This window comes from Chaetura pelagica, unplaced genomic scaffold, assembly GCF_000747805.2.
Source record: "Chaetura pelagica isolate M959 unplaced genomic scaffold, ChaPel_1.0 scaffold127, whole genome shotgun sequence".
In the NCBI taxonomy this organism is placed as follows: Eukaryota; Metazoa; Chordata; class Aves; order Apodiformes; family Apodidae; genus Chaetura; species Chaetura pelagica.
This window is the reverse complement of record NW_009953923.1, coordinates 2,221,614-2,234,287: the sequence shown is the minus strand read 5'-3', so window position 1 is coordinate 2,234,287 and position 12,674 is coordinate 2,221,614. Positions and strand designations below refer to the sequence as shown.

At 40.4% G+C, this 12,674-nt stretch overlaps 1 protein-coding gene across 1 annotated transcript in view; it reads left to right on the top strand.

Moving 5' to 3' along the window:
- Positions 1 to 12,674, top strand: part of CDK6 (cyclin-dependent kinase 6) — a 125,535-nt gene that overhangs the window by 82,403 nt on the left and 30,458 nt on the right. The window contains exon 4 of the mRNA XM_010001574.1: positions 10,403 to 10,512. Within this exon, the coding sequence (XP_009999876.1) occupies positions 10,403 to 10,512 (110 nt within the window). The remainder of the gene's footprint in view (positions 1 to 10,402; positions 10,513 to 12,674) is intronic.

The window sequence follows — 12,674 nt, the reverse complement described above, 5'->3', positions numbered from 1 at the left end:
GCTGAATGCAAACAACCTCTCTATATGCCCTGATTGGTAAATATATCCCTACTTTCCTGTTCAGCTCTGGGCATTAACTCAAATCACAGCATAAGTTTAATTCTCAACTAAATGAAAACAGTATCTTGTAGAAGTTGTTTGCATCAAGTTTCCCCTTTTTTTATAGTCCCAAACTGAAAAACTTTGTTGAATTCATAGCAGTCTATAACAATTCTGGTTCCTAACAGATCTGTGTTAAACTCTGCCGCAGTGGTTACATTTGCCTCAAAATGGTACAGAGTATTTATTTTTGAGAGTGACTCTTGTTCAGGTCAATTTTGATGGTTGTGTTTCATTTAGAGCTTTTTAATTCCACCTTCTTTCTCATCTAGAAGCAACTGTAGAGGCCACAGTAAAGCTTTTCACCTAGAGAACTGGCAGAATTTAATCCACTCTGAGGCAATATTTTGCTTGTGTGTTACCTGCTTTCGTTAAAGATAGTTTGAAACAGAAGTGGGTCCAAGTTCCATGGGAGAGAGGTTTGTGGTGGCCTTCATGGTTTTGTTTTATTTAAGTTTTTTCTGTTCAGACGAAAGTCTAACATAGCACCCCAGGAAGTGGGGAAACTTTTTTCTGTTAACTGGACTCTGGTTTTCTAGTAGCAATGGAAAGCTGGTCTGCATTATAAATCAAAACCCTAAGTGGTAAGGCTCATTCTCTAGTCTAGTCATGATGAACTCAGGAAGAGACCAGCCGGTCACAAGGGCAGCTTTTGGGGATCTCAGCATGGAGTTGACTGTGGTTTGGTCCTTGGCACAAATCAGACCTACATGTTCTCTTTCTCTCAGGGACAGGGCACAAGTGATGTGAGAGACTGTGTAAGAGCTGGGTTCCACCCAGTAGGAATATGTGGGGTGCTAGATGAGTTGGTTTTGTGGCTACCTGTGCTGGTTTGGTTCTGATATGGTTTCAGTAGCAGGGTAGGGGCCTCAGGGGTGGCTCCTGTAAGAAGCTACTAAAAAGCTTCCCCCCTCAGGTAGCCAAGACCAAAGCCATTAGAGAGACAATAGATGCACCTCTGAAATTAACATATGAACGAGCTGCTATAAGACCTGAGCAGAGAGCAAGCAGGATGGGCTGTGCTGGAGAGGTGAAAGGCAGTGTCAGGGTGAAGATCCCAAGGTTGTTGAGAAAGAAAAGGGGAAGAAGATGCCCAAGGAGAAGATTCCCTGCAGCCCATGGGGAGATGGCAGGCTGTCCTCTGCATTCATGGAGGAACGTGGTGGAACATTCCCTGAAGGTGCCAGGAGGGGTGAATGTGGACTTGCTGCCAGTGAACTTCGATCTGCAGCCATGGAGGACCCTACACCAGGGAAGGGGACTGTTCCTGAAGCAGCCCGTGACTCTGTCGGAAGCCCACTCTGGAGCAGCTTGCTCCTGATCTCGTGGGAAGGACTCATGAAGGAGAGGTTTGTGGAGGACTCTCCCATAGGAGGGACCCCATGGGGAAGCAGGGAAGGACTGTAAGGAATCCTTCTTCCTGAGGAGGAAGGAGTGACAGGAACCACCAGGCTGTGAACTGACTCTAAACCCCATCCCCTGTCCCCCTGTGCCACTGGGGGAAGGAGGGAGAGAAACTGGGAACAAAGTGATTTGGGCTGGGGAGGAAGGGAGGGGTGGGGATAATGTATGTAAGCCCTGCTCTTTGTGTTGTCTGTGCCCTGTGGGCATTTGATTAGTGTTAAATTAGTATTTATCCCCAAGTTGAATCTGTTCTTCCCAGGACTGTAAATGATGAGTGAACCCTCCTTGTCCTTGTCTTGACCCATGACTTTCTAGTTGGTCTTTGTTCTTCCCATCCCAGTGCATTTGTGGAGGCAGGGAGGAGAGCTGAGCGAGCAGCTGCATGGTTGGTTCTTTCTTGTTGTGTTATGCTCAAACCACAACAGTACCTAAAGATGTAGAGTTGAGCAAAGCAACTGGAACAAGGCCCATGATCTGGTACTAGAACTATGGTACTATAGTACTATGACTGTTCCCTCAGCTAGCTAATGCCAACAGGTGACTGACATGAGTGGAAACATGCCAAGTTGCTGCAGCCAGATCCAGAACGAGACCTGTATTCCAAGGCACAGTCAGACTGCCACCTATTTAATGTTTTGTTTCTTTTGATATTGTGGCAGGAATTCTTGTCTTTCTTTTAGTAGAAGTAGACTTGATTGGCATAAGAAGCCAGTGTTGTTTACTTCTTTCTGTCTTTGTGTTTTTTTCAGCTCTGGGATAGCTTATTAGAATTTGTTGTTTCAGTCTACAATTTTATTTTTTTTAATTGAGTCTTGAAGTATGACTGAAGAATGGCTTTTTTTTTTTTTCTTTAAAGCCTGTCACTCTCAGTGTTGTCATGTATCTCTATAGGTAAATGCATTGCAGTATTAGCACAATCCTTATTGCATGCAAAGCTGACCACTTCTGTACAGAACTGAACTGTCCCATATTCCATAAAAGGCTGCTCTGCAGCCAAAAATCACAAAAAACACATCATGGTTTTGAATTCAGTACCCTGCCATGTCTTTCTTTGACTTCCATGGGCTCTGGATCCAGTTTGGCAGTGTTGCTGATACTATTTTGGCTTCTTTCTTTCTGTATAAAGATAAACCACTTTTCAAGTGAAGTTTCGGGTAGTCTCTCAGAAATGTTCTCTGTATGGTGTCAGCAGAGAATTCTATGAAATATTCTGCTTAATGGAAATATATTTCCTTGTATTCGTTTTGAGGTAAGTTCTGAATAATCACTAATGGTTGAAAATATTACGTCATCCAAGAGCCCGTTTTACCTTCTAGTAGCTGTTGCACACAGCTTCTTAGTGTACAGAGCCTTTTGAGGTAAAAAACACTGAATGTAGGTAAAGTATCTCCCACTAGTGTCTATATACATGTGATGTGTAAACACACACGCACAGACACATGTGCTCCCCTACTGACAGCGGATGTACCTAGAAATGTTCTTTCACAGCGCCATCACACTGGCTAATGTGGTTCTTCCTAGAAATAAGAAAAGCCAAATTCTGATGAGTTTTTTGTGTATAAACCATCAAAGAATTGAATGACTTCCTGACTTCCTTATTTGTCAAGTTATGACACAGTGGATGCTAAATCTTGGGTTCTTCAAAACACAAATGTTTTAGCATCAAAAAGAGGAGACTCTAAAATAACAACATGATAGTGTGTGGTACAAGTGACCAAGATTTGTGTCTTCTATAAATAGATAATTTTTGCGTGATGATTTAACTAATTAAATAATATCAACAATCCTTCCACTTTCCACAAAACAATTCAGCTTGTGCCTAAAACGGAGACAAATGTGAATAAAGATATAACATTGGCCCTACCGTGTGTGCTTCATGAGACCCACAGTACTTGAAAGGATGTCATTTTTATATATCTGAAACCTTTTGTCGAGAAATAAAGTGCTTTCTAAAAGCCACCAGCCTAGTTTGGTTCACTTTTACTTTAAAAGGGAAACTATTTTAATGTTTCTATAAACAGACAAAATATAGTCATCTTTCTCTAAGAAAGAAGTGTCCTCTCCAGTTATACCTGTCTCTGTGATGGAAGTGAAAACAGTTACCTAATCATGGAAGAACCACTACTCAAAAAAGAGATTAAACAATTATAATTATTCAGTCCGATATTATCCCTGGAAACTAAAGCACCTTGTATAATGTCGTGGTTATTAACTTCTCCATCATGGTTAGAAATAATAATAATAGGTCTTCAGAGGCAGATTAAAGAGAGTCCTAGCCTTGCTTTATAAATGCAGATACTTAGCAATTGGTTTAACGATAGTGATGGGAAAATACAGTAAGACAGTTCCCAGCAAGTAAAACAGACACACTCCTCTTCCGAATTAAAAGTACAGGATGAAATTTAGGTTGGAGACATTGTACAAAGGCTAAAAAACCCTACCATCACCTATTTTGGTATTACACCTTTTGGACAGGCATGTATTAGAAGGGCAGTCTCCCAGTGTTGGAGGTTGCTGTGCAAGGTACTGCAGGGTGCAAAGAGGCAACATTCCTCAGGTCTTTGGGGCACCCCTGGAGGGCAGAGAGGTGGAAGTGGAGGCAGAGAACATCCCCACTGCTGGAACAGAGCAGCTCGGGGTGATTCCGTGTGCGAGAGGACAGAAGGCAGCTGAAGGTCTGCCTGCACTGCACAGAGCGGGGCTACCTTGGGCTGCCTGGAGAGGCACAGAGCAGGATGCAAGGAAAGTGCCAGAGCTCATGATCCTGCAGAAGTGCCATCATCTTGTAAGTTGGTGTCACCTACCCTCTGAATTGACACTTCTGCCCTGCTCAGTTCTGGTTATCAGTCACTATTCCAAACTACAGGTGCTAAAAAAATTATTAGACAATTTTTTTTTTCCTAAGCAATTTTTGATACTATATGGACATCATTTTAAGTAATGCTACACTGTCAAACCAATGAATCATTTTTAAGCATATTCATTTAAGAAATTACATTTCTTCTTTCAGACTCTGTGGAGATTCAGCAGTGTTTCTTGCAGGTGAGAGAGAGGTGCGTTAGGAAGAGGGAGACTCTACAGTGGAGGCTGAAGCCAGGTTTCAATCAATGTGCAAGCCCAGATTTTTAGCTAATTCTGTCCTCTCTAGTCTCTGGTGAATGTGTCAAGCTCAGTCATACAGCTGATGAGAAATTTCTGCAAAGTTTGAAGTAAATAGAGCAAATCATTTGAGAGTCCCAGACCTGAAGAAGAAGCCATGCAGTAGCAGCTGCATAGTGAAGTTGGAAAGATTCCGTCTTAAATCCTCCCAAACAGTTTGAAGTAATAGATTTTTTGTGAAGTTGGGAGACCATGAAGCATCACTAAGGAGCTATGTTCTACATGCTGCACCATATATTCTATAGCTATATTCCCTCATTTTTAATCAAAAAGAAAGGACAAAAAGAAATGAAAAAGAGTAAAAAAGACTCCTTGAAGATAATGTGAAAGCTCTCTTAGTGAGAACTGGACAAAGTAACTGAGTCAAAGAATCATGTTAGGCAACTTTAAAAAAAACTTAGAAATAATTTTTCATGAGGCTGAAATGCTTTAAGCAATTACATGAGCCAGTGTCTAATGGCAAATATAATTAACATAATCAGCACCAAAAAGAGTACAGTAGAAACCACAATCACAAAAACAGAAGATTTGGAAGAAGATTTTTATTTGGATTCAAGGATATTTTGTATGAATTTAAACATCCTGCTAATTGCTTTTGTGGCATCATTTCTATGAAAGCTAATATTCTAAAAGGTTTTATAGGCCTCTTCAAAGTCCCCTCAGAACTAATTACAGTATAATTAATTTCATCCAGCTTGAGATGTCTAAAAGGATCATGTCTACATGTGGGCCAGTCAGATTCTCCTTACAGGCCTTAAACTGTTGCATAATGTCTTCATCTGTCTTGTACAGCACACTTATGGTGAAATAAGATCAGTTGCTGGGAGGAGAGGGCTATGCCTCCCTCACCCCATAACCATTCTGGAGCCCTCTCTGAATCAGCAGAGATGAGGGAAGCATAGGAAGACCCGGAGCCACAGCGTGACTCACTGGCTAGTAGATTAAAGAGTGCCAGGAAACATGGGTACTGGAGCTCAATTATCTGTGCTGTTAAATTATTAGAATGGTTCCTGGCATGGTTTTGACTTATGCCAACCAACTTTTCCTCAAGACAGTTCCTAGGCATGGACCGAAGACCCTTCCCAATAAGCATTTTGCACACAGTCACCTTTTTTGGGAGGCTGTGAATTTAATAATATGGGCTGGACATAGGCCACTCTGTGCCTGTTGGTCTCAGTGCCAAAGGAACATTTCCTGTCCCATTTAATTTCCTAGCACAGACATAGCCACTGTGTTACAGTCTGATCCCTGCTTTGTTTCTGTAGCTGTGCAACTGAGCACTGGTCTGTACTTAAAGTCTGTGGCAAACCGAAATGTAGTTTTTTGTGTCTGTTACTCAACCCCATTCCTAAACCTCTGGTTTTTTTTGAACTGTATGCTATTCACACAGCAACTATATTTGGAAGAGGCGTGTATTGTGCAGATCCGTTTAAATTAAGCAGTTATCTGAAAGTGAAAATCTGCTCTATAAAATAAAGGGAAATTAAATGAGACTGACACAATACCTAGATCACATTGCTAGTGAGCAGATACTTTCCACTAATTTGATTTTTCATCAGAAACAGGTACCATGAAGTGTAGGATTGAAACTCCTGGGGCTAGATAGTCTCAGATAGCAACATCTGTCAAGTATAATAAGGCAGAAAGCTTTAATTCAAAATAAAGTATCTTTCTTCTTTTTACTCTAAATGCAGCTCTCCCCTTGCTTCTCAATGAGGTTATTTCCTTCTTTAGGGGGTCAGACACAGACTCTGCAGACTTTTGCTGTTGTTCTTTTTGTTTCTAATGCCTCTTAGACACATATTAATGTATTTTCATCCTGAAGTACTGCCTACATCTATTGACATTTGAATTGTTAGAAGCAGTGATCTGCAGCTATTGATATCATTCTTATCTGTTATCATCCCATCTTATCTGGGTAGTGGGAAAAGAAAATGTGCACTGGAAAAGGAGCATAGTTACTCCTTTAGGTATATACTCCTTCCAGTCTATGAATTAGTCTTTTAACATGTAGCTTAATCTATGAAATACGAATATCATAGGGTATCTTCAGAACATGTGGAGTAAGCTGAAAAAGCTAAAGGGGGAAAGGAGCTAATTCGGCCCAGGAGCATTTGGTGACAATTAAAAGGAGAGACAGGGTGTGAAACCCAGAGGACTTTCAGGGTGGCAAGGAACAGACTGGGAACATGAGGGAAGGCAGAGCACATGGGGACATGGTGGGGCAGCAGGCCATGTCCACCTTGGCACTGGCACATGAGCAGCAGGGCGTTAGGCATGTTCAGTGGTGCTGTCAGGGGGGCCACTGACATGTGCCAGAAAAGCAGAAGCAGGGGAGAGCAGCGAGGAGGTGGGGGAACAGCTAGGAGGAACCTGTCTGGTCTAAGAGAGGAACTAAAGAGGCCAGGCAGGGTGAAGAGAAGTGAGGAGGAGGTATTAAATGAAACGGCTAAAATGACACATGGTCACTAAAGCCTAAAACCTCTAAAGTATCTAGGAGTCTGTGCTGAATTCAGGGTCTCAGTCAACATGTGAGCATGAGCTCCCTTCTGTGGAGCGATCACCATGTGCCACATTACGTGTTTGTCAGGTATTCAGGAGGGGCACAATTTAAGCGAAATGTACCAAGGCAGGTGCTTGCTTTTCTCATCCTAAAAATGGGACTTTATCAAGTAGCTCTTTATCAAGCACTTTCTCTCCCAGCAAGAGAGCCTGTCTCCTGGTGGCATGGCCTACCTTAGCAAAGTGTTTTTTCATTCTAAGTCAGAACTGTGCTAAAGAGGAAGCGATGATCTAGTTGTTCAGCCTCACCATATCCTGTGTTCAGAATAATTTTCATTTCTACTTATCTGCAAATGTTAATGGAATGTCCACAAATATTTTCTTGGTTTCTATGGTAAGAGAAAGAGTGAAACTGTGTCAAAGCCACTGCATCATGTGCATCATTGTGTGCTTTTTAGGAGAAGACCTTGACCACTAAAGGAGTCATCTATCGCATTATTTGTATGCAAACTGACATTTGGTACATTTTGATCCATTTCGGGTTCACATTTTGAAACACAGGTTTACATATTGCAAACCATAAAAGTTACTTGGTCACTTTTATGATTACACAGTAATGATAGAGTATATCAAAAGAGCTTAACAGAGATTACTTCCTTTTTGACCATAAAGCAATCAAGCATTTCCTGGAATTTACCTGTAAGACACTGGAAATTTATTTTTTTTTCACTGCTTTTAGTTTCCAAGTTACTCAGAACTAAAATCTCCCAGGGCCCTGTGTGCACAGGCATGGAGCGTGGCAGGGTGCAAGCACTTGGGGAGCTCTGCCAGTAAGTGATCACATGGCGACGCAGCTAACGCGCTGCACACTTCCGCAGCCTTCTGAGAACAGCACTCTTCCCCCTCATCCAGCGCCCAGGGACCAGCCCCCAGCTGGGACACTCCTGTCAGGAAAGGAGCAACTGTCCTGTGCCACATTTCCCTGGAAAAAGGACTTCAGTTTGGGGCACACATTGTCACAAATATTCAGATTGACTCATAGCCTTGCATCCCCCAGTCCTTTGCCTACGAGAGTGAAGAGCCTTAATGTGGCAGAGTTGGTGGGACTGGGGGAAATAAAGCAGCCTTTCACTCTGTGTGAGAAGAGCTGTGTGAATCTCAAACCAGGAATCATGAGGTTTGGTGGTATTCCCAGAGATCAGAGATCACACAGCTCTTGCTCCTGACACAATGCCCAGCCATTCAAATTGTTATTAATATGGTTATGTCTGATTTCTCAAGAGTAAAAGTGCAGTTCCGTTCGAGAGGTAAATCTGCATCAGGAAAAATGTGTATGTGTTTTAGGAGGAATTCTGTCTGACTCAGATAGGGGAGCTTCAGTAAAAATCCCTGACCTCCAGTTAAATTTGTCTTCTTTTCTTGGAGTGAATCTCTGAAGAAACCTTTCTGGTTTTTATAGAGAGAAATATTTTGGAAAACATACCAGCATCACTGGTATGCTACCAAAGCAGGAACAAGAGAAATGGAATTAAATAATGCCCAATTTCCACATGGGAGTCTGTTTCTGCAGACAGGTATCTGGAAGTCCAGCTTGCCAGTGCAGTACTTTGCACTGTGTTATTGAACTGTTTCAAAGACAAATTTTATGAATAGAGATCAAAGTGTATAAGAGGACTGTTAGCAAATATGACCACTTGTGCAAATATCCGTGAACCTCCCTTCAATAGCCATTCAGAAGTTCCAAAGGCTGTCAGGGCATGTAATGATTGTAATAAATGTTGTATTTGCTTTTGTTTCAGCTGGCTTTGACCAGCAAATTCGGCTGATTACTTCCATTGTTATTTTTGCTTAGAAGACAATTATATTGTTATCATTTAAAAAGCCCCATCTTCTTAGATGTTTCTTTGTACTGGTCTTGAAATTCAAAACTCACTATCCTAGTTAACATAATTTTAAAATTTATTTTCATTCTTATCATTGCATTTGTTTCTTTTCAGTGTTTTTGCTTTGTTTCATGCTCCTCCAGAATGCTGCATCTCCTGTTGTGTTTGTTGGAGAAACAAACCAGTAATTGTTGCAACCCTCCCTGCCCCTAGATAAATAGTCAGAGGTTTAAATTATAGCACACACTAAGAAAATACTGGAATTTAGCTGACGATCCTGTGTTCTTATGGCTGGATTACAGGAGCAGGATAGTCTCATGGTTCTGAGATTATATTCTAGCAATTTAACAGCTCAGGCAGGATTGAAGAAGCTCCTTGTGTTCTTTGGTAAATACACTGAAGATACACTCAGCTTCATCTTTATTTGGTCTACTAGTGGGAAACAAAAGGATAAATATAAACTGTCTCATCTCTGTTGTGGGTCCAGTGTGCAGGACTTATCAAAGTACATCAATGGAGCAGTGCCAGTAAAATTCCCACTGAGTCTGTACAACAAATTGCAACATGACCACCATGACAAGAGCAGCCTAAAGCAGATGCTGTAGATGGCATGTATCTGGGAAAAAGTGTTTGGAAATAAATTATGAGAGAAGTTAGTGCTGGTATAACCAGCAGCATGTGGGCAGAGACAGTCACACAACTATAAAAGTCAGGAATCTGCCAAAGATCCTTATGGTATGTTGCTTAGTTGAAACTGATAGTTCAAGGTACCTCTGTGTGTGAGGAAAGCATAATGGGCAGCACTGAATGCCTTTTGTAAGGGACAACTGTGGGGAGGGTTTGACTTAATCTGTATCTAACTGATAAAAAGAAAAGTTAGGATTTCTCCAGCTGCTTCCAAGAGACCTTTTGAAACAGGTCAGACATGTTTATTCAGGTCAGCCCATAAGCTTGAGATAACCCCATTTCTTTTACAAAAAATACAGTGTCCAGATCTCCACTGGAGAGTGTTTGGGGTCTGTAAGTTGTAAAAGCTTCCAAGAGTTGTTCTGGTAGTGTGCTGTGGTATCGTGATACACATCAGTGCTGTACTCTGATACTGGTTTTTAGTTATACCTTGAGCTGCACTGATCTTGACAAGAAGTGGTCTCACTTCCCTACTCATCACTGCAGCTATCCATACTGAGATTTTTCATACAGGACCCTTTTTTATGCAGTGGCCAAACCAGTCTGACCTAATCATTAAAGATTTTACAGTCTGGATTTAAGTACATGGGAGCTGTATACACAACACTTACGAGGCTATAATTCTGTAGCTAAGCGTGCTCTCTCTTATGTTCCTTTTTGTTTTACAGGTTGTTACTTTGTGGTATAGAGCTCCTGAAGTTTTACTTCAGTCCAGCTATGCAACACCAGTTGATCTTTGGAGTGTTGGCTGCATATTTGCAGAAATGTTCCGTCGAAAGTAAGAAATACAGTTTTATTTTCTTCATGTTTATCATTTGAAATCTGAAAAATGTGCAGTAATGTCTCATACAATACACTGGCTCATGCTTATATTGGAAAGGCCTGATAGGATGTCTTATTTGCAACACAAAATGTAAATACCCATTGTCAATTCATACTTACTGCCATCTTGGAATCTTTCTTTTTTGATGGGAGTCTGCCTCAGTTCTTGGTCATGCTTGTATGAGCATGGTTGAATTCCTGTTACACCTGAATCCAAATGCAGATTAAAGTGAGCTAGAGAGGCTATTGATCAATTTGAGTAAAGCTGGATTCTGGAAAGGATTTACCCTGAGGAAAGCAGGGCATGGTTGTCAGCACTTTTCTTGTTCTGGAGAAAGGAAACAGAGGTTCTTCTTTTTAGGAACAAGCTACTTTGTTAGCCTGAGTGCAGGGTAACAGTCATGTTAAATGTAGTCCCTCCAAAAAAAGAGTTAACACTTTTTTTTAGCTGATTTGAAATTGGCTGTCAGAACTGTCTTGCTACAAAATACCACCTCTGGATGCAGTTGAGTTGTGAATACGAGAGGAACACTTGCATAGTTGTCTTTTCCCATGGAAGGACACTGATATAGAGGTTGTACCATGTAGGGTGTGGAGAGGAACAAACCCCCAAGAACCTTTATTTACAAGGTAAATTGGTCTTGATATGAACCTGCATTTTGGTTGAGTTTGCTGCAAAACATTTGTGTTGTCATCACCTGGATGATCTCTGTGTAGGAACTGTAGAGAATTGTGTTAACACCCACTGTGAGATGAAAGAATATACATGAAGAAAATGTTAAAGAAAATTATATGCTGAGTGACCTGAAAACCAAAAATCAGTGTAAATTACAATGAGAAGCCATACTGCAAGGGCCTTGAGAAACAACTATTAATTTATACAATGTAAAGTTAAAAATCCTGATTGAAGTATTGCAAAATAACTTTGGGATTCTACTACTTAATAATGTTAGTATATGGAAAAATCATTTTTCTTGGGCTTTTTGCCTGGTCAAATGGCCTGGGTAGAATTATTATTATACTCCACCCTCTGTCTCTGACTCAAAAATGAGATCAGAAAATGAGAGGGAAAAAAAATGTATTTTAGGAGTGTCAATTAAACCCTCCATTGCAAACTTTTGAAGATTTAGTCTTATCCCATATACTGCTAAGTTCACAATAGCATTAAGCCACTGGTATTTTTCTGATTTAAATAACAGTCAACAATTTCATTTTAGCATTTGCAATAAGAGTGATACAGGGCAAGTAACTGAATACAGAACTTTATTAAGTGCTCAAAAACTTTCATTTTTTTCTCATTTAATTTGCAGTTTTCTGACAGATAAGAAATATTGCCATAAACAAACACCACTATTTTAATTTTATTTTTCATTTTATAGTGTATGAACCTCACTGACTCTCCAAATCCAACACAGTAAATTAAATTAGAGACAGTTAAGTTTTCTACTTGTTTACAAATGTAAATATTACATTATTGGCAAAATCAGATTATTTTTTTAAATAGAAATGGGAACTAACTTGAAGCATGGTTTGATAAAACCAGGACTTCTAGTATTCTTGCCAAATGCAGGGTCAGTCTGACATTCTCTGTCCTAAATTTGGGAGATTGTCAAAAACTGTAGAGGTCAGGAATCTGCCAAGTCTGTATGTACTATGTTGTTTCATTGGAAACAATATGACTTTCACATACTTCAGGATCCAAGCATGATCTGAAAGACTAATCTCAAGGCTCATTGCCATAAAGCTACAATGAGCAGCACTGAATGCTATCTCCATGGACTGTTATATTGGGTTAATGTTGCAATACTCTCTGTAGGATATATATTGTCTTTCTGATTCTCCTGATGGATTGCAAAAGAAAACACGTTAATGTGACCTTGGTAGCAATAAACTGTAAAATTTTGCAAACTCCATGGATTACTTCCAAAGTATTGAATAAATGCAACAGCTATTTCTACTGGAAAATGGTGGTGCCCTTGGGTAATCACCAGTCTGCATTTTCACTGCTATTTGTAGGATAAAAGTACAAGAATGCGACTAAAGCATAGAAATAGATGTTGATCTGATATTAACACAACCTATACTTTTTAATGTTTTACTAGGTATTTGTTGCCTTCT